Raw genomic sequence first — 22,036 nt, 5'->3', positions numbered from 1 at the left:
GTCTCACTCTGTCGCCCAGGCTGGAATACAGTGGCCCGATCTCGGCTCACTGCAAGCTCCACCTCCCGGTTCACGCCATTCTCCTGCCTCAGCCTCCCGAGTAGCTGGGACTACAGATGCCCACCAACACGCCTGGCTAATTTTTTGCATTTTGAGTAAAGACGGGGTTTCACCATGTTAGCCAGGATGGTCTCCATCTCCTGACCTCGTGATCCGCCTGTCTCAGCCTCCCAAAGTGCTAGGATTACAGGCGTGAGCCACCACGCCCGCCCAACTTTGACTTTTTTAGTGGGCTACAAAATATTCCACTGAGCCAGCTTATTAGTTCATGTAATCATTCCTTTATGGCTAACAAGACTGTTTTCAACTTTTCAACATTATAAGATAAAATAATCACTTTTAAGCATGAAGGCTTTGTTCTCCCATATTTAGAATAATTTTCTTGCAATAAATTAATAAAAAAGGAATTTTAGGTCAAAGCAAATAAACATTTTTAAAGCTTTGCAATACTTACATCCAAATTGCTTTTCGAAAGATTTCTAAGATTTTATACTGCTCCTGGCAATGAAACAGTCTATCACTTGGATATATCACCTCTACTCTAACTGTTGGCTTACCTTCCCACTTAAAGTGCAAGATATTCAAGAGAAGGTAGTATATTTTATTGTTTATCCCCAGCATCTGTGTCTACCACAAAGCAGACAACCAATAAATAATTGCTGAATAGAGAAAATCCCTGCCAATATAAGATTTATGTGTGTGTTAAAGACAGAATGTGTGTTTTTCTCTAATAGATAAAAGGTTACTGTCTTCCTTAAATGTGCATTTCTTTGCTTACTAATTAGTACTTAAATTTCTCGTTTAGGTTATTTTTTGGAAATTCAGATTCTCTGAGGCAAAGTTCTGGCCTTACCCATCAGCTGTATAACCTTGGGCAAGTTCAATAACTCTAGGTCTTAATTTCCTCATCTATAAAATGGAGATAAATTCATGTATCACAGGGCTCTTGAAAGGAGTAAATTAATTAACACACACATAAAACCAAGAAGAGTGCCTGGTGTATATAGAGTATGTTCAATCAATGCAAAATGAATAAACATACAAATAGAATTAGTAGCGAAGAGCTTAAAATGGAAGTTAATCGTCTCCTCCTCACTCACACACACAGTTTCCCAGAGGCAACCATTTCTTTAAGCAGGTTTTTTATTGCAAAATATGCTAAACATACTGAAAAATACATAAAGCACACTATCAGGGAATACTCATGTAGCCATAAACCCAAGTTTGCAAGTACAACCAGCCAGCATCTCTGTAATCCCCCATATCTTCTACTCATCACAAGCCCCTCTCCTTCTCCCAGAATTAAACACCATCCTCATTTTCCTAATGATCATTTCCTTTATATGCATGCATCCCTAACAATCTAGTTTTGCCTACTTCTAACTTTATGCAAAGAAAATCATAGCGAATGCAGACTTCTGTATCTTCTTTCTTTCAACATTGTTCTTACAATTCATCTGTTGTTGCCTGTAGCTCTTGTTCATTCAATTTTATTACTTTTATAATTTTCTCACTGTACAAATACAATCTAATTTTTAATTCTTAATGGACATTTAGGTTGTTTTCAGGTTGGGCTATTACAAATAATGCACGTGGACCCTTTTGCACCTGTTTTTCTGGTGCATGTACCCTTGGATGACTTGTTGGGTCACAAGGTATTTATATACTTTCAATTGACAGACAATGCTAAATGCTTTCCAAAGTAGGTGTGCTGACTTATACTTTCAATATAAGCAGGGTGGAAGATTCTTATTACACTCCAGGTCTACAATACCTGCCACTACAAAATTTTATTTTTTGCCAATCTGATAGGAGTGTAGTTGCATCTCATACGGATTTCAGTTCGTTTTTCTCTGATTACCTATATGGTTGAATACTTTTCCATATTTATGGGCTACTCGGCTTTTTGTGTGGGGGAGGTTTAAGTCAACCATTCTTCTTTTTAATCCTTCTCTAGTTCTAAATAACATACTATTTAACTACTATATGACCGAATTTCAGACATTATTTACTAACTTTCTGCTTTACTAAATAGAAGTTTGGTTCATTCTTACTTATTTGCTTACTTATAGCCACTCCTCTCAATAAAGTTATATCACCATTAGTTTTTCCATTGGTCATGATCTCTTCAACTTCTAGTGATATATATTACTTAAAAATCTAAATTGTTTTATCAACTCTAAACTCTCTCAATGCACTGCTTTGTAAAATAAGGACAACATACTTTTTTGTCCCTTCTTTCCACCTGTGTCCACCTTCCAAACTTAGCTTTTACACTGTTAAAATTAATAATATTTATATTCTGTTTTATATGCTGAGTTGTTTGTTTTTTGAGAGACAGATAGATCAGTGTTTAAGAGAACAGGCAGAAAGCTTAAGCTCAAATCCCTGATCCAACTCTAAATTTAAGTACAGCTTGGGCTTACTTAAATTTAGCTTCTTTTCTGAAAAGTAGGACTAATAGTAGTAACACCTACCACAGGTTATTCTGAGGATCAAATGAATTAATATAAGCAAAACACTTAGAACAGTGTCCATTACCTGCTAAATGTGACACAAGTTAGTTATTATTGCTATTACATGCAAATTGATAATCAAAGCCGCAGACCACAGCAGTATTCCCATTACATGATTAAATTAATACTGCCTACTGCAGAGTTATATTGTATCTCCATGTATATACAGATTACACTGCCTTCTATACAGTTTCAGTGTCACAGCCCTTGTATAGCATGACCGCGTATTTTAAGTTGCCCTGGACTGTTCCAGTTTACAACCCTTGTCTTGATAGTGTTAACAGCACCTGCTTACACTATTAAAAAGTGTTCTGGTTTGTACAACAAATTAGATAGGTGGTCACTGACTGCTGTGCCACTGAAAAGGGCGGACAAGCTCAAGTGGAATTTTTCCCCTTTGTACATCAGTGGTAGCTCAAAAACTGCCATAGTTTCATTTGCTTTATCTTCGTGCCAACAGAACTTTCTCCTCCTCTGGAGTTTGATTCCCTCCCTCCCTCTTTTCTTCTCTCTCTTTCCCCCTCCCTTCTAATAGTGCCTAATACATAGTAATATGCTTCAAGGATTTTTTTAAGCTCTGAGTCACACAACCAGTGGAAGCCTCTCAAATCCAGACCCACTGCTCTCCACATTGAAACCACTGATCCCTGATATCCTATTATCTTCCTTCTTGGTTTATACCCTCATTTTGATGGACTATGTTTTCAAATAACAAGAAAAAGTATAGCGCAGGAGGTCCAAAATGTCCCATTCAGCCCCAACTTACGATTGACAGTTTGGCTGGATGGAAAACTCCAGGTTGACAATTATTTTAAAACTTTGGAGGTAGCTTTCTAATTCCAGGATCCATGGTAGCTGATGAGAAGTATAATAAAGTCTGGTTTTTATTGTTTTTAGGTGACTGGTATTTTTCTCTCGGGAATTTCTTTCTTTTCTCAGTATCTTGAAATTTTACAATGAAGACTGTCTACTTATATGTGTCTATCTAAGGCAAACTTTCTTCTGTTCTATCTACTGAGAAATTTCCTTAATTCCTACCGAATTTATTTCAACCATTATAATTTCCAAGCGACCACCCTTGCTTTCTGCTATTCCTTTTTAAACGACACCCTATTTCTTTCTTTTTTTCTTGTTTTTTTTTTGAGACGAAGTCTCACTCTGTCGCCCAGGCTGGAGTGCAGTGGCACTATCTGGGCTCTGCCTCCTGGGTTCACGCCATTCTCCTGCCTTAGCCTCTCGAGTAGCTGGGATTACAGGCGCCCACTACCACGCCTGGCTTTTTTTTTTTTTTTTGTATTTTTAGTAGAGACAGAGTTTCACTGTATTAGCCAAGACGGTCTCAAGCTCCTGACCTTGTGATCCACCAGCCTCAGCCTCCCAACACCCTATTTCTTTTTTACAGGCGCTGTATCTTTCATACTTGTACTTAACAAACCTAAGGATGTTAAGTAGGGTTTTTTCTTAAAGTATTTTTGTTCTCTTAATTAGCTCTGGTCCTACCAGGACATATTTTTCATCTTTTATTTTCCTTGTCATGTTGTGAGTTTTATTCAACTATCAGGTGAATCATGGTTATTTTCTATTTAAGAATAAGGGAGCGGAGGATCACTGGGAGCTGATGACTGGCTTTTCCTATGCATGAAGAAGTGGGTAGCCAGTATGGCAGGATATCCTCAGCTACCCTTTTCTAGGGTGCAAAATCCACACTATCTACCCTAGTTCTCCCCAGTTACTTTACTGTTTTTCAAAGTCAAATGATCTCATTTCAGGAGAGTGCAGGTAAGGCTGGGAGTCAACTCTTCCACATACAAACTGTCAAGGAGCTCCCTCTATGTTAGTCACGTTTCTAGTTCCCTTCTCCTTTTTCCTATATGCATATCTGTGTATGGAGCCATTTCTGGAGTAGGGATTAGATTCCCTCTGAGCTGTAGGCTTCCCCTGTGCATATTCTAGGCAATGGTTTTCCTCTGTTCTACTGATTCGGTTTCATACTCATTTCCATCTGTCGCCTGTATTTCAAAAATATGTTGAAATCTCTTCAATTCTCTTGATTATTGTAGGCTTACATGTGTTAGAAATTTTGATAACATCATTTTAAAGAGTTCTTAAAATAGAAAAGAACTGAGAAAATTCTCAGTGCCTCTTGAATCAGAAATTCCCAAGTTGTATTTCATAACCTTCTTGGTCTCCTCAGTGGCTATAATCATTTTTAGAATACAATTTCCTAATCCCCGGTGAAGAAAATAAATACAACACATTTAAAACAATAATGAACATGAATGAGACATTGTAGGATTTTGTTTTTCCTCTGGAACTTAGCAATAAACCACTCAGGTGCTACAAACTATAGGTGCTCATTTATAATAGGGACAATTCTACATTATCTATAAATTTTTCCCTCTAATGTTCTATCATTTTTATAATTATCTTAAAATTTTTCTATATAAATACTATTAATTTTAATATTAAAAATGAAAATCAGGCTTCATTTTTTTGAAAATCAAAAAGTGATTTCCATAGTCACATAAAAATAAGGTAACTGCCCTTCCACCATGTGAGGACATGGTGAAAAGCCATCTATGAACCAGAAAGCAGGCCCTTGCCAGACATCAAATCTGCCTGAGCCTTGATCTTAGACTCTCCTGCCTCCAGAACTGTGAGACATAAATTCCTGTTGTTTATAAGCTAAATGTAAGTATATAAAAAAGGGATAATTATTTCTATATTTCTAAGTTTCATATAAAAGAAAATTATATTAATTCTAAAAAATTAATTGTGGACTTCCTAGCACACACAAAAAAGTTAAGGCCTCCCAAAGAGCCCTAAATCAGCTGGTTACATTCATTCAGGGCTTAATTTCATCGAGTTTATCTTATGATCATTAAGGCCTTCCCTAAATCTAATATTCTATAATTCTAAGGAAAGGAAAATAGATTACTGATGACATGTTTCAATTTTTATTTCTTAGAGTACAGATGTCCTTCCTTTTACCTTGTTCTATGATAAAGAACCATTCAAGGGATATGAGATAGAAGGATTCCCATGCAAGCTGTCCAGTGCCTAATCAAGCTTTCACCAGAAACTAACTAGAGTTTGAAATAATCTTCTCCATATCTTTAAAGTGATAGCTTTGTACCTGTAATGCTTCTTGTTTTATGCTAGTTTTCTCAGGCACTTCATGAACACTCTCTGAAGAATCATCAACCTCTTCAATTTCAGAGGATGAAGGACTCTCTACTGTCACAGTCACAGGAAAACCTGGTTGCTTAAAGAAAGAGAACAAGATTGTATAATAATATAAACCAAATACCAAATACTAAAGGACATCTAATCAAAGTGATCTTTCTGAAGTGTTAAGTCATTCTCTATAAATGTCTATCACTACTCCCTAGCCTAACACAATCAATAACAAAGTAAAAAGACACTATTCTTGCTATGTTATTGAAATAATTCTCTCATACAAGGTTTATAATTAATACTAGAATCGCCCATTTTTTTTTTTCTTAAATAAAATCTTTCTGAAAAGAACCTATATTATTTTATTACACTTTTTTCACATAAACCAAGCGAGGAGGCAGGGTAAACATTTTTTCTCAGATCAACTGCAGATGAGAAATTTATTCTCTACCATCACACACAGAGTCTTAAAGAAAGTATGATTTTTAGGAGAAAAAATCCATCAGTGGAGGCCTCACAAAGAAGGAAGAATAATTTAAACTGTGAATAATAAACACTAGAATGGTCTGTAATCCCAGCACTATGGGAGGCCAAGGCAGGAGGACTGCTTGAAGTCAGGAGTTCAAGACCAGACTGGGCAACATAGCAAGACCCTGTCTCTACAAAATAAAACAAAAACTAGAATTAAAAAAAAAATTAACCAAATACATGCACACAACTAAAACTGAGACATCAAAAACCTCATCTTTTCCTCATTCTTAAGCCAAAAACTACTGTAATAACAATGCAATTCTCCTGTCAAGTTTCAATGCCACTGGAATGTTATTCAATATGATATTTCCAAATATTTCAAAATTGACTGTGTCACAATCCCATAAAAAGTCCACAGATCAAAAAGAAGAGTGCCGGGATACATAACTGTACAGAAGAGAAGTCACGAGAATGCAGTATCTACTACAAGCATAAATCCTGCAGTACCTGAAAATCCTAGATGGTAGAATGAGATGCACGCCCATACTTTTGGCTATGCAAGGAGCAGTACCGACACACAGGTGCTCCTTCATCTCAGTAGTGCTACCTTTTACAGAGAAATTACAGTCTCTAAAAACAATTGAAAAGGAAAACCTGATACTCTGAAAGAATTGGCTTGCTCTAATACCATGATGCAGAATGACAGGGAATGTGTTTGATCCTGACAAGGGAGGAAGAAAAACTCTGAGAAAGCAGAGGCTTTAGGACTGGTTGCTTTATTGTGGATTTAGAATCTGGAATTTTTATATACATTTATATATAATTTATATACATATTTATATATATAATTTATATATGTTTATATATACATATAATTTATATATTTTTTTATATACATATAAAATATGTATCCCCAAAAAACATTTCTTTTAAACTTAAGGACATTCTTGACTATGATAACTCCATGTGCCAGGTGAGAAATGGTGGTCAAATTTGTTTCACTAGGGGCAACAGCTAATTTGCAGACCCAGAGAAATGACTTCCTGTCTACACAGATGAAACCACAAGGCCTCCATTGTGTGACATAGCCACACGATTATACTGTGGCACTGGGAAAACCCAGAAAATTTTAAATGAATTTACTTCAGGGAGGGAAATGTTTTTGTAAAACTCTATTCCGTTTAAAGAGCACAGAGAATGATTTTCCACCCTTCCCATTCCAACCCCCTACATATTATAAACACGGTAACTACGTACCTGCAACTGATTATATATATCACGTGTTTTGATTAATGGGAAACCCCTAAAGAGATATTGATAAATTAAGTTATATTTTGATGTAAATACACCACCAGTTAACACTAGGTAATAACACTTGCTAGTATTATGTAGACTATCCATACATAACTGTGCATAGAAATAAATCACCTCCAGATAAGGGCCTGGAAAACTCTGCTATGGAGAAAATTAAACAATTTAGCAGAATGGCTTTGGGATAAGTCTCTGAAGATGCATGTAGTTCTTATGTTCAGGATGGTTCAGATTTCCAATTTAACTTCTTTAACTGGTGATATTAATTGTTCTCTAATTCACAACTCCTTGTGACCAAGATGGGACTTGAAATGAGTAAGTATCTCAAGAAGACATGAAACTGCAGTTATTAAATGTAAGTGTAAAGACCAGGGCCTCAGCACTACAGTTTATGCAATAATAATTCACATTACAGTTGTAAAATAAGTATAGTCATCAGTTGCCTAATAAAGATTATACATATTCAATTTAATCTGAGCAACTGAACAGATATTTCACATAGCACCTATTTCCAGTCCTATTTAAAATCAGTTCTCTGTCTTCTTAAGCAATTGTTAATCTCCAATTTCTTGAATACTAAAAGTCATTTGAAAACAATTTATAGTAATCTAATTCATTTATTAAGCATAAAATTATAGTACAACATTTTAAAAACATTCTTCTGACAAAAATTACTATGAATAGCTACCCCCTAGGTAACTGGCTAAAACTAGTTATATCTGGTTTGATTCACTAAATATGATTCACTAAAATGAGTTAGGCCAGTTGGCTGAGTTAGATTAAGTCTAATCAACACTCTCCTATGCTTTACAATGCCCTTTCCCCAATCTTAAATATCCAAATTCCTACTTCTGTCCTATAGGACTTGGTTTAACTGCACATGCTTTAAATGAAACCTTTCCTCACCTGCACAACTGGAGATAATTTCAGTTTCCTCTGGACTCCCACAAGGATACAGCTTGCTGTGACACTTAATAACTTGAAACCCTACTTAAGATTATTTTTTGTTTTTCTTCCTTAAAGGATTCATGAGGCAGAAGCCACATGAGTCATTTTTACCCTATAGACATAAGCAGAGAACTCTCACATAATAGAAGCTCCAAAATAAAGAATTTTGAATCCCATTTTTATCCTAAAAGATAGAAAATAAAAATACCCTACCTGTGCCTTTTTGCACGTTCTGCAGTACGCCATGGCAAGAAACCAGACACACCAGGTGGTAGAGGTGCGGGCGCATATTCTTTACCAAGGGAGTGTTTTCTGCCACTACTTACAGGTTTCTTTGTAGCCAATCCTACTTGAGAAAGTGTTAAAAAGAAAGAATTAAGATGCACTAAAGGTCTACAGATTAATTAGCACATGTGCATACTCTTAAAAGAATACCAATGGGCACCTGACAATGACACCAAGGCCATTAAATCAGGATCAATTTGTAAATATCTTTTTACATAGGCCACTAATAAATATAAGAATAAATATATTTTAATATATTTAAATATAAGTTAAAAATGTAATAAATATATAAAAATTAAAAATATAAGTTGTCTAGAGTAACAAGTTATCACTTTAACTAAAATATAACTTTAATATATGAGACATGCAGAGCATGAAAAAGTAAATAAAACATGTAACCCAAAGAATGAAAGATTATATGTGATACATTTCATTATGCATTATGCAGAAATATTGTTATTAAATCTCAGAATATTTTTGGCATTCCTGAATCTCAAGGACAGAACATAGATATACCCATGACTCCTACCAAACAGAACCTTCTGAATTGGACCAAAATTTCAATGTGAGATTAATTTTATCATGGAAAAATTATCCAAGTTATAAGAGTGAAGGTAGCTGGACTAATTTTATAATGTAAAAACTATCCAAGTTGTAAGACTGAAGGTAGCTGGGTAGTAGGTGAGTCAATGTTGCCGCCTGTATGTCTGTCCACCTTCAGTGTTCATTTGCTTTTATAGAATACAAAACAAACACATGAAACCTATTGGATAAAAGAATGAAGCATAAAGTCTTATCCTACATTTCAGTATTAAAGAGTCAAGTATCTTTTTATGAAACATTTGGTAGCAAAAGCTAGACCTATTAATATTTTATTTAAAACAAATTATATATTAAAATTCACATTTAAATATATGTTTCTGATATCGCTGAGAACAAATAATACAAGTTTATTAAAATGGTTATATTTATCCTTCCAATCTATTTTACTATGTAAGATCTACTTTAGCAGCTTTAGGACAGCATCTACAAGAACGTGTATGTGGTAATACAGGACAAATATTTCCCATAGTGTAGCTTATTGATAATCACCACATCATGTTGTGCCATTTCTCTGGACAAATTTATATACCTCTTAAAATATATAGGAGCTCAGTTCATTGTATGCTGTTATTAATATAATTATCCCAAAAAAATGTTCCTGTGTATTGTTTGTGGTGTGTGTAGAAAGTAATGCAAATATAATTTTTTTTTTTTTTGGAGGAGTCTCACTCTGTCGCCCAGGCTAGAGTGTAGTGGCACAATCTTGGCTCACTGCAACCTCCACCTCCCAGGTTCAAGCAGTTCTTCTGCCTCAGCCTCCCGAGAAGCTGGGATTACAGATGCACACCGCCACACTCAGCTAATTTTTTGTATTTTAGTGAAGTTGCCCAGGCTGGTCTCCAACTCCTGAGTTTAGGCAATCCACCCGCCTCGGCCTCCTAAAGTGCTGGGATTACAGGCGTGAGCCACCGTGCCCAGCCACAAACAGAAATTTTAGTTAAAACCAAACTAATTTACTTATCTTGTTAGATGATGAAAAAAATTATAGTGGAAGTTTCCTATCTTCTGTCTGCACACGTAATTGCAATATGAATGTAACATAATTTACATAAATTATATAACCCCTATACTCACTGACACCTATTAAATATATAGCCAGACACTGATTTGGCTTACCTCTGTGTCTCCAAATAACTGAGGCAAATACAAAAAAAGCCCAAGAAATAAAGTTACTCTTAAAATAGCTCAGTGAGCTTGTAAACTTCAGTTACATTTCCAATTTCTTTAATCATGCTAAGAAAAAAGATTTTTTGAATTCTCATTCAATGATGTCCAATTATATACCACTAGCTACTAAAATTATAGTATTTCCAATGTTTTATATTTTATGTTAAATTGTTTTATATCTTAGCCATTTTTAAGCATACAGTTAGTTCAGTGATATTGTCAAGTGATAGCTTTTAAAAATTTCAAGTAGCATCCAAATAAAAGATTATCTGGTATTAATTGTTTGGTGATCGTAATGTACAGGGTATGTAACTAAAGTCACCACAAACCTTTTTCTGGGAAACTGGCAGATTATAAACATAAAAAAATTATTTTGTTTCCTCTGTATTAGTCTTCATGGTTTTACTGTTTCAAAATTCAAAGTTACTTACAAGAAAAGGTCACTTTCATATTAGATTTGGCTTAACTTATTCCACTATCACTCATTCTTATCAGTAAAAAAAGGCTACTTATGACTAAAGATAATGTGTTCTAGAAAATAAAAGTTAAAGACTCTTTAAAAACAAAACGAAAATATCAGTAGAACTAGATTATACCAAATTTATATATTCAGGAGAATGTGAAATTTATGTCATTAGTTGATAAAGAGTTTATAAAGTTTTCTTTCATTACTCTTTGTCACAAAATTATAGACAATTTCAAAATTCTAGACTGTTATTTGGCAGATTAAATAAACTATAAATAGCAAACATTTACGGAATGTTTGTCTAAAATGTTCCATCTCTGGGTAATAAACTTACCTGCAGTATTGTTTTATAAGGATTACATACGATTTAAGGTTTTTTCATCATTGAAAGAAGCAAGGTGCTACCTGATTCAACAACTTTGGGTAAGAATTTGCAAGGAAGGAGGAGGAAACAAAGGGAAAAAAGGGAACTGGGAAGAGATTTTGTTTTCTATAGTATGAAAGGATAATTTTTCATTAACAACAACAACAAAATCATACAAACGCACTGCTGCTAAAACTGTCATCAAAGTGCATCCCAAATTTCAACTGCAAAGTATCAGAAGTAATCATCAATCAGAAAACATATCTAAAATCATCAATGTTGTATGAAAAACAAATAAGGGTAATTTTTAAAATGGAAGCACTAGCATCCCTTTCCTAATGATTCATTTACTATTTCTACATTCCATAAATTCTCATAATCAGAATAATTATAGTCCTAATAATATGCACAGAGTCAAAATTGGTTGTTACCGTCAATATCATAAATGAGAAGAGATTTTGATTTTAACACACTAGAACACTAGTAGCATTAAAAAGCCAAGACCAAAAAGGTTACCAATTCTAATAGTAGCTTTTCCTTTGTGACCACTTCCTAGAATTATAGTTCTCTTTTTCTGTTTAGCAGTTTTGGATGGTTCCTTCACTGATGGAGAAGTTATCCACTGGTACTAAAAGAGAGAGAATAAACACTACATTTCAGTTACAGATCATTTATGAGGGTTAGATCTTAAATGGAAATTGTTAAGATATTCTAAGTTAATAAAAGGTTTGCAATCAGCAGTTCTGGGACCCAAAATTAAAGAATCGTATGGTATTTACAAAAACAGAAAAGACATTTGATTTGACTGTAAATTTAAGATGGCAGAAAAGTGCCTTAATAGTTTCATCTTATTAAAAACAGACAAAAAGCTGGGTACAGTGGTATATACCTAGAATCCTAGCTACCTAGGAAGCTGGGAAGGGGGAAGATCGCTTGAGCTCAGGAGTTTGAGGCCAGATTGGGCAATATAGTGAGATCCCAGAAGAAAAGCAATTAAATAAGAATTATTTCTAGAGAAATAAAACATGATATACCTCTGATTTAGCACTGCTTCCATTCTGAAGAACTTTTTTGATAACTGCTTTCATCATAGAATGATCTAAAGTAAAATAAAAATTGAAATTATAGTAATTGTTTCCCAATGAGCGGCTATTCCCATTTAAAAACAAAAGCCAACTAATTATTGCTTTTCCCATGAAATTAAATATGAATTCCATATAATGTAATTATATATCTTTTCCCCCTTTGATTATTCTAACTTCTTCCTCAAAAACAAAATAAAGTATGCCAATATGCATATTGTCCCTATGGCTACTATTCTGGCAGCAGCAAAGATCAAAGGTAAACACTTTGGAACTAAAATAGCTTTAGATACCTCTGAATAGGAAATCAAAAGCCTAGACACTGTCCAGACACTTAGATGCCTAAAAGGCACCAAATATACACAAATCAAAGTCATGATGCATCCCCAAAGCTGCTCTTCTCCATAGCCTCCTTTTCTCTATAAACAGTACCACCCAGTTGTATGCAAAATCATCTAGGACTTGAAAACAAAATTATTATTTCCTTTATACCCCACAAGTCTTGTTAGCTACACCCTGCTTCAACCACTTTTTACCACCTCCAATCTTCCACCCTAAGCGAAGCCACAGCCGTCTCTAACTTGGATCAGTGTGAGTCTCCTAACTGGTCTCCCTCTTTCCCTTTTATAGCTCCCTACAAGTCTACTCTCCACACTAAGTCATCTGATTGAATTACTACTTGGAATATAACCCTTACCAGCTCAAAATCCTCCCATGGTTTTCAGCTCATTTAGAATTATCTAAGTCCTTACCATGACCTTCAAACCTTACAAGATCAGGCCCCTGGCTGGTTGTCTGACTTCGTAGCATACCAGGCTCTTCCTCACTCAGTGCTCCCACCATGTTGGCCTTCTTGCTTTTCCTTAAATACTCCATCCACCCTGCCACCTATGTACCTACATATTCATTGCTTCCTCATCACTGGAATGTACTTTATCTGCATCTTTCATTGCTTGTTCCTCTCCTAATCAGGTCTCTGCTCAAATGTCACTTTTTTAGTGAAGCTGTCTCCTAACAAACCTATCTAATATAGTCCCACCTGTCCCTATTTGTCTTCTTACCTTAGTGTATTTTTGCACTTCCTACTATCTATATTACATTACCTATCTGAGTTCTGATATAACTCCCCCACTAGAATGTAAGCTCTAGGAGACCAAGACTTTGTCTAGCTGGTTTACTGCTACATGTTTAGTGCCTAAACCAGTATCTAGCAGATAGAAGTATTCAAAAATTACTTGTCAAATCAACAAATGAATGAAATACTATTTCCAAGAATTCAGAAGTTCTACAGGAAGAAAATAATGCACTTGGTGGAAGCAGATTTATTATCTAGGTTCACTTCTATTCAGAGTAGCAGCCAAGAGCAATATAAGTATAACTCTTTTCATCAGTAAATTATCTACTATAAACATAAGAAAGTACAAGATTAGAAAAGAGTAAGATTAGGAAAGCAAACACATTATGTTTTCGAGACTGTCAATACATGAGAAATTATTTTTGTTTTGCTATTTGTTAGTCAATAAAAAATATTGTAGTGACATACCAATGAGTGGATTTTTTCTTATATCCAGAACGACCAGAGTTGTATTGGTTTCAAGGGCCTCTAGCAAAGCCTTTGCTCCTTCATTGGTGAGGCCGCACTGTTGCAGGTCAAGAGCTTTCAAGAAAAGACAAAAGGTCACTTGCTAATTCTATACAGATTTTTTTTTTTTTTTTGAGATGGAGTCTCGCTCTGTTGCGCAGGCTGGAGTGCAGTGGTGCTATCTCGGCTCACTGCAAGCTCTGCCTCCCGCATTCACGCCATTCTCCTGCCTCAGCCTCCCGAGTAGCTGGGACTACAGGTGCCCGCCACCACGCACGGCTGATTTTTCTGTATTTTTAGTAGAAACAAGGTTTCACCATGTTTGCCAGGATGGTCTCAATCTCCTGACCTCGTGATCTGCCTGCCTCGGCCTCCCAAAGTGCTGAGATTACAGGCATGAGCCACCTCTCCCGGCCAATTCTATACAGATTTAACATACAGACAACTCCCACTTAATCACACCTGGAAGACTCCTGCCCAAGACTACTCATGGCCAGTTTTCAATCTTGGGTATCGAAAAAATAAAAAATAGAAAACCACATGCACACACACAAAACAAAAAAGAAACCCTCTTCTTAGATGTGCCATGATTACCCTCCCTTTAGCACCAATAAATTACCCAACATATTTTACAATTACAGAGTTGAAAAATAACTCTATATAAAACATCACAGGATGAATATCTGTTCATAATTAACAAGAATGCTAGTGACAGTGTAAACCTCATAGGCAAAAACTGGGTGGAGCTCAGAAATTGCACTAGATTCATCATCAAATTCAAATTCAAACTCCAAGTGACTCTCAAAAAATGACATTAAAAAAGGGAAAAGAAAATAGAAAAAGGTAAGAACTGTTAGTTTTAGAATAAAAAGACAAAGAAAGAACTCTAAGGGGATAGAAATAATGAATGCAAAGAATGTGTGAATAGAGATTATATACTAAAAACCTATCAGGAAAAAATGATGGTCACGAACTCTCCCTCAAGTAAAAGGTCAAAGAACTAAACAAATGCTCATGAATACTAGTAACACTGAGGCTGAACAATCTACTCATTTAAACCCAAAAGGATTATCACAAAAGTACAGGTATAAAAAAGATTACATCAGAGCAAAAGCACTGTGTATACCATTACATTAAAAGAACTGAAGTCTTTCAAAACCTCATGTTATGGACTACATGTCTGTATTCCCCAAAAATGCATATTGAAACCCTAACCCCCAAGAGGGTAGTAGTATTAGGAAGTGGGGCCTTTGAGAGGTAGTTAGGTTTAGTTGAGGTCTTGAGAGTGGAGCCCTCATAATCAGATTAAAGTCCTTATAAGAAAAAAAAAAAAGAGACTACAGCTCTCTCTCACCACCATTTGAGGATACAAAAGTCTTCCATAAGCTAGGGAGAATGCCCTCACCTGACAGCTATCTACTGGCATCTGGATCTTGGGCTTCCCAGCCTCCAGAACTGTGAGAAATGAATGCCTTCTCTTTAAGTCACCTAGAATATAATTGTCATATGCTTCTATAACAGAGTATCATAGAATATTCTATGAAGCCCTAAGACACCACAAGACACACAGAAATAAGTCAGATATATGGGTCTGACAGAATATGGTACAACCTTTACAAACTCTTGCTGCAGAAGAATGAGCATAGGATGCAATTATCCAACTAGCCAAATTAATAAAAATAGCCAGTAAATCTCACTAGTAAATCAAACGAATATAAACTGAAACAATTAAATGTGATCATGCTTCTATCAGATTGGTGAAGGTCACATTTTTAAAAAACCCTTAAAATGTGCAGACTCTGTTAACACAGCAACTCTCCTTCTAAGAATTTGCCAGAAGAAAATAATAAGAGACACGGACAAGGACACGTATTAAAGTACTGTTTATAACAATGATAAATTGGAAATAGCTTATATATCTAATAGGAATGAATAAGCTAAGTGTTCTATGGCATATTAACATAATGGAACTCTGAAGAGGCACTAAAAATGATACGGTAAATGTAAACTTATTGATTTAAGATATGCTATACTAAGTGAAAAAAGTGATAAAATTCACAGAGCAATCCCATTTGCATTAAAAAAGAAAAAGCAGGGAGTTCTCATTTCTGTAAAGTTTAAGGTTTTAAAATAGACACAATCCAGCATTTATGAGACTATAATATGGCACAACATTTCTGGAAGGCAAATTGGTGACATGTATCAAAAGTCTTTAAGAAATACATTATACTGAGTTACTTGACTTTAGTAATTTATCCTACAGAAGTAAATTCAGGCTGGGCGCAGTGGCTCGTGCCTGAAATCCAGTACTTTTGGGAGGCCAAGGCGAGAGAACTGTTTGAGCCCAGGAGTTTGAGACCAGCCTGGGCAACACAGCAAGACCATGTCTCCACAAAAATACAAAAATTAGCCTGGCGTGGTAGTGTGCACCTGTAGTCCCAGCTACTCAGGAGGGTAAAGTGGGAGGACACTTGAACCAGGAGTTTAAGGCTACAGTGTGGTATGATTACGCCACTGCACTCCAGCCTGGGCAACAGAGAAAGACCCTGTCTCCAAAAAACAAAAGTAACTTCAATGGACACAGAGATGTATACATAAGGAGTTTACTACAGAGTTGTTTATAATAGGGGAAAAGCATAAACTGTCTAAATATCAAATAGCAGGGAATTAAACTATTGTGCCTCAATGTAATAGAGTACTACGTGATACATCATTAAATAAAAAAAGCAGGGTTACAAAATGGTAAGTGCACTATAGTTCTGTTCTTGTAACTCTAAGCACACAAATACACGTGCAGGAAAAAACAATACTGAAAGTATACACACCAAAATGAACAGTTTATCTCTAGGCATTGAGATTATACGTAGTATTATTTTTTTGTTACTTGGTATCTTCTATAAAGAATATATGTAACTTTCATAAAGGCTTAAAAGCAAAATAAAACCTATTAGAAAAAAGAGGCTTTTTTAAAAACCTTAGGACAACATTACTGTGCCAAGAGTGAAGCATATTTAATATCAAAAAATTCAATATTTTCCATCTTACAAGTTCATTTAACTTACCTCTCAGCCATAAATCCTCACTGAGAGAGTCTGCAAAAGCACTTGCACCTAGGTCACCAATGAGTGTGTTGCAATTCAATGTGATACGTCTTAAGCCAGCCATACAGTCAAGATCAGGTCTCCTATAGCGAAGACTCTCAGCCCAGGTTTCTTCATGCCTTCTCATGGTCTGATACTTTAAAGATTTAGTAAGATGAAATTAATACACTTGAATAAAGAGATAGGAACACCAAAAGGAACCAAGTACAGCTGATTACATCAGAGTTTTACACACACACCAGGTACATATGCCAGGTGGGTTAATCTGAGAGACTGATTAAATAGTAGATTTTGAGTGAGGAGTCCAGTGACCCAGATCCTAGTCTGCCACTGACCAGCTGTGTGACCCTAACCACTAATGACCTGTTACTGATTATTTTACGTAAACTGACAACTTAGTTAACTTCTAAGAATTTTATTTTCTTTACACGCCAAGTGAAGGTATTGGTTCTAAATTCTATCATTGCCAAGCCTCTAAACTATATCATTCTGTCCTCTAGTGGTCTCTAAACACTTGACTGGATATCCCACAGGTAAACATTACACATATATGTTATTTATTAATAAACTATATACAGGAAGTTCTACATACATATTTTATGTATATTACAAACCAAACAGAAACAACAGATATTTTTTAAATGATATAAAAATATAGAGGTTAATATTTTCTTCTCCTAACCCAAGGGATCTCACATATTTCTTAGGGTATGCACACCAAATTTAGAGGCCTAGAATATACAAAGCAAGGCTGATATGCCTTAGGAAATTGGTGGTTTGAGTTTTAACCACAGGTACTATCTTAAAGATATAATCACTTCTCTATATCCATAAAGTAAATTTTGGTAACAGGGAACACTGATTTTAAGAGAAAAAAAATCTTATTACATTCTAAAACAACAGAAGATTCAAAGTTCCTATGACTCTGTCAAATGAAAATTGTGTCATTTGCTATTCATAATAACTGTATAAAAGCAATAAGAGGAAATAACAGCAAACACTTAGATAGCCAAGCACTATTTTATACACATTAGGTCATTAAATCCTAAGAATGATAGACACAGGTTTTCTTACTATACACATTTTACGGATGAGAAAAGTGAGGCACAGAGAGGTTAAGTAATTTGCCCATGGTCACAAGTTATTAAATGGGAGAGAGCTTGGGTTTTAACCTAGGCCGTCTGGCTTCAGAATCCACATGTGTAACCATTATCTATCCCAGGGAGAGTGGGCTTGGGCTGTAGAGGCCCCAAAGTAAACATTTTCAGCTCTGTGGGTCATATAGTTTCTTTTGCAGCGACTCAACTTTCCTAGTGTAGGGTGTAGCAATAGTTAATATGTAAACAAATGTGCATGACTATGTTTCAAAACTTTATTTACAAAAACATATCACAGGCTAGATTTGGTCCACAGGCCATAGTTTGACTACCCCTGGTCTATACCATCAAATTACTAAAAAGGCTTCATGTCACATTATTATGTAATTTTATCCTAAACACAGTAGTAATAACCACTATAAAGTTGTTAAGACACCTTTAAAATTATTGTTTTACAAACCACATTTTTTTTTTAATTGAAAGAGTTGACAATTTTATTTTCACATTTCCCAATATAAATGAAAACTGCATCTTTTTTGTCCCACTTCTCCCCTCCCAAACTATTCTCTCTTTGATAGGACAGGGGAGCAAGTCTTCCCTATGCTGTTTAGAAAACTCAGTATCACAGCAGCATGATCTCCTTCCTGGTGAAGCAGAACAGGTAATATAAAACTGATACAATGAAGCCTCCCCTCTATCCTTATCTGTCTGGTCGAGTCATTCCGGGCCGAGTGGGCACCATCATGGGACGGGCAGGAGGTCTCATCATTGGGGGCCCAGGCATCATTGGCATGTGGCTTCCCATGGGCGGCCTCATTCCAGGAGCAGGTCCCACTGGCATCATCCCAGGAGGAGGAGGGCCCATCATTGGCATCATGGGAGGGCCCCCCATATGGGGTGCTGGCATCATACCAGGGCGAGGAGGACCCGGAAGGCTGGGGGGAGGTGGTATCATCGCCCCTGCAGGAGGAGGAGCAGAGAATGGAGTAGGAGGTATCTTTCCTTGTTGAAATGCAGCCGTTGTTTTATCAATCAGGCTCTGAGCCTGCTCTTCCATCCATTCCTGATAATAGTCTTTCACATTCTCTTTGTGTTTCCTTCCACTGCAGTGTGTCTTTCTCACAGATGGAGAGTCATGGGTGAGGTATGTATCACAGTAGTCACAATAAAACTTGGGCATGTTGCTCTGCAGGCCGTTGGCCACTCCACAAACCACATTTACAGAAAAACATAATTATTATGTTTTAGATCTCCTATTTCTAAGATTAAGCATACTACTTTTACTAAATGGTAGAACTCCAGTCTGAAAATCGGTCATATTCTTTAAACAAAACTAAAACTGCAATCCCTGTATGTATCAAAAGACAAAAATAACTGCTGTCTTGTATCAAAATATTAATGTGTGGCAATCATATAACACATTTTCATGAAAGTTGGAACATAAAGTTACCTTTAAGATCTTGGCCATGTGATCTGCTCCCTGCCATGTCAGATTACATCCTGTGAAGTTGACTGTCTTAAGAGTGATAGAGCTCTTTATACCTTGACAAATAACTAAAATGGAAAAAAAACCATATACAATAAGACGAAGAGTCTATACAACCTAGTCAATCTTGATTTATTTGCTCTTCTTGTATCTTTTCTATTTTATAGTTGTATTCTTAAAATCACTATCTACAATCTACCTAGGCAACTGATTGGTCCATTCTAAAATATGTCAGTAACAAAGTGTTACTCCAGTTTATTGCAATAGCTCAATTCTATTTAGATGCCAAAATTGAATAGACTGAATATTGCAACCTTACTCCCGACCACAGTACAGTTCTACATACTTTTTGAGACATCTGAAAGAAAAACATAAAAAACACAAAACTCTTCCTATTTTCATTTCCAACAGCAGACCTCAATCTGTTATCAACCAACAATTCAGTGTCAACTATAAACCCAGAATTGTATTAGGTGCTACACTAGAGCACCTAATGTACTAGAACAATAGAAGACAGAGGCCTTTAAACTCTCTGCTCCCTCAAACTGAAATGCAGGCTTCCTTACCCCTCCAGACCACTATTCCACACAATGAACACAGGTCAAGACTTCAGGATCCCAACCAACAGTCACCTTCTGTGAATATTTCCAACACCCCACCCCCTTCCCCGAGTCTGCCAGCCTTTTATATGCTCCCATACAGCACTTTCCCTATATTTCCTATTTTGGAACATACCATAGCGCATTAAAATTGATTGTATATATGTTTTAATTATTTAAAATAATGATGATTTTTCTCCTTTTTTTTTTTTTCTTCTTAGATGGAGTCTTGCTCTATCGCCCAGGCTGGAGTGCAGTGGTGCAATCTCGGCTCACTGCAACCTCTGACTCATGCCATTCTCCTGCTTCAGCCTCCCGAGTGGCTGGGACTACAGGCGCCCGCCACCACGCCCGGCTAATTTTTTTTGTATTTTTTTAGTAGAGACGGGGTTTCACCATGTTAGCCAGGATGGTCTCGATCTCCTGACCTCATGATCCACCCGCCTCAGCCTCCCAAAGTGCTGGGATTACAGGCGTGAGCCACCGCGCCCGGCCTCTTTACATCTTGCTATTTCCTTCCCATAAATATTTCTTGAAGAAAAACTCTAAAATATGAACAAACACAAAAAACAGAGAACACCAGATGGTATATATCTGTGTGGTCTGTGGTTTAACACAAACTTAAGTAAAGTTAGTTCAGATTATATTCAGCATGCCAAGCTTTCATGGTAGACTTGAGACTGGACCAAGGTTTGAACAAGCACATGAGGCAGTAGTAAGATAAAGGTACAGATGGGAGTTAACATGGCATGTAGGGAAACATGAAACCGGCCTGACAGGACAAGAGTCAAATGAGATTTAAACTCACTTTCTAAACCTCCATCTCCAATTGGACAATTTGCAAGAGACAGGTGCACCAAAGAAGTCGATTTATTCAATCCCTTTAATGAGGGGGAAAAGTTAAAAATGTTATTGAAGTTTTTTTTCCTCCAAAAGCAACTATCAAATGTCTACAGGCCAAATTAGACAAAGCTTACCTTTGCTAAAATAGTTAAATCCCTCTCTCTCAGAATTAGTCCATTTAGCTCCAGGTTCTTTAGCACACTTGATATACTTAAACAGCCTTTAAGAGCTTTACACAACTGGAAGGTCACATCTTTGTATCTTATCGCAGGAACACGACTTCTGCAAAATTTATTTATGTCAGAACCTAAAACAAAGATAAAGGAAAGTTAGTGACTTCAATCATACAATGTATGATTCAAAAACATCTGCTCTGTGCTAAGACACAGAAATGAGCCATGTCCTTAAAGGCCTCTTAAGGACAGACACATGTAAACTCAAGCCACATGAGATACATCAAACTACCTACATAGAGGTTCTCATGGAAGCAAAGAAGTTGCACTGAAAGGATGGCTTCAAGATAATCCTGAAGCTGAATCTAGAAAGGTGAGAACAACATGTGGTCAGAGTGGGTGATGCATTAACCAGAGGAAACAGCAAGAGCAAAGTCATCTAACTCTGACACCTGCCGGGCACTGGAAAACTGCAGGTGGATCTGACTAAAGCCCAGAACTGTAGCAGGTAGAGTCAGAAATTTACAGAGAGGCAGGGAGAAGCAAGACTGCGAGAGTTGACTTTTACCTCACAGGTGATGAGGACCAGGGCTACCACTGACACATTAAGGACACCCCTAGCAGGTCAGAAAAATGTACCTCACTGTTGGAGAACCAAAGAGATAAAGGAAATGGGAAAAAGCTCCCTTTCCTCAAGACCAACCC

At 36.3% G+C, this 22,036-nt stretch overlaps 1 protein-coding gene across 30 annotated transcripts in view; it reads right to left on the bottom strand.

Annotated features, from left to right (window-relative positions):
• CEP78 (centrosomal protein 78) overlaps positions 1–22,036 on the bottom strand; it is a 36,244-nt gene that overhangs the window by 10,985 nt on the left and 3,223 nt on the right. For 11 of the 30 annotated variants that reach the window (XM_074017713.1, XM_065530728.2, XM_074017706.1 and 8 more), the window contains 10 exons: positions 21,293–21,465; positions 21,124–21,196; positions 19,681–19,784; positions 17,095–17,269; positions 13,994–14,107; positions 12,403–12,467; positions 11,885–11,996; positions 8,697–8,832; positions 7,482–7,527; positions 5,713–5,841 (listed from right to left, as the gene is read on the bottom strand). In XM_074017713.1, the coding sequence (XP_073873814.1) occupies positions 5,713–5,841; positions 7,482–7,527; positions 8,697–8,832; positions 11,885–11,996; positions 12,403–12,467; positions 13,994–14,107; positions 17,095–17,269; positions 19,681–19,698 (795 nt within the window). In that variant the 5' untranslated portion in view covers positions 19,699–19,784; positions 21,124–21,196; positions 21,293–21,465. Of the gene's footprint in view, positions 1–5,712; positions 5,842–7,481; positions 7,528–8,696; positions 8,833–10,013; positions 10,506–11,884; positions 11,997–12,402; positions 12,468–13,993; positions 14,108–17,094; positions 17,270–19,680; positions 19,785–21,123; positions 21,197–21,292; positions 21,466–22,036 lie in introns of those variants that run through there. The other 19 variants (XM_074017705.1, XM_074017707.1, XM_074017710.1 and 16 more) reach the window with 5 other exon arrangements.

The sequence above is a fragment of the Macaca fascicularis genome, chromosome 15 (genome assembly GCF_037993035.2).
Source record: "Macaca fascicularis isolate 582-1 chromosome 15, T2T-MFA8v1.1".
NCBI lineage: Eukaryota > Metazoa > Chordata > Mammalia > Primates > Cercopithecidae > Macaca > Macaca fascicularis.
Note: the sequence above shows the minus strand (reverse complement) of the source record. Positions and strands in the feature narration are given on the sequence as shown.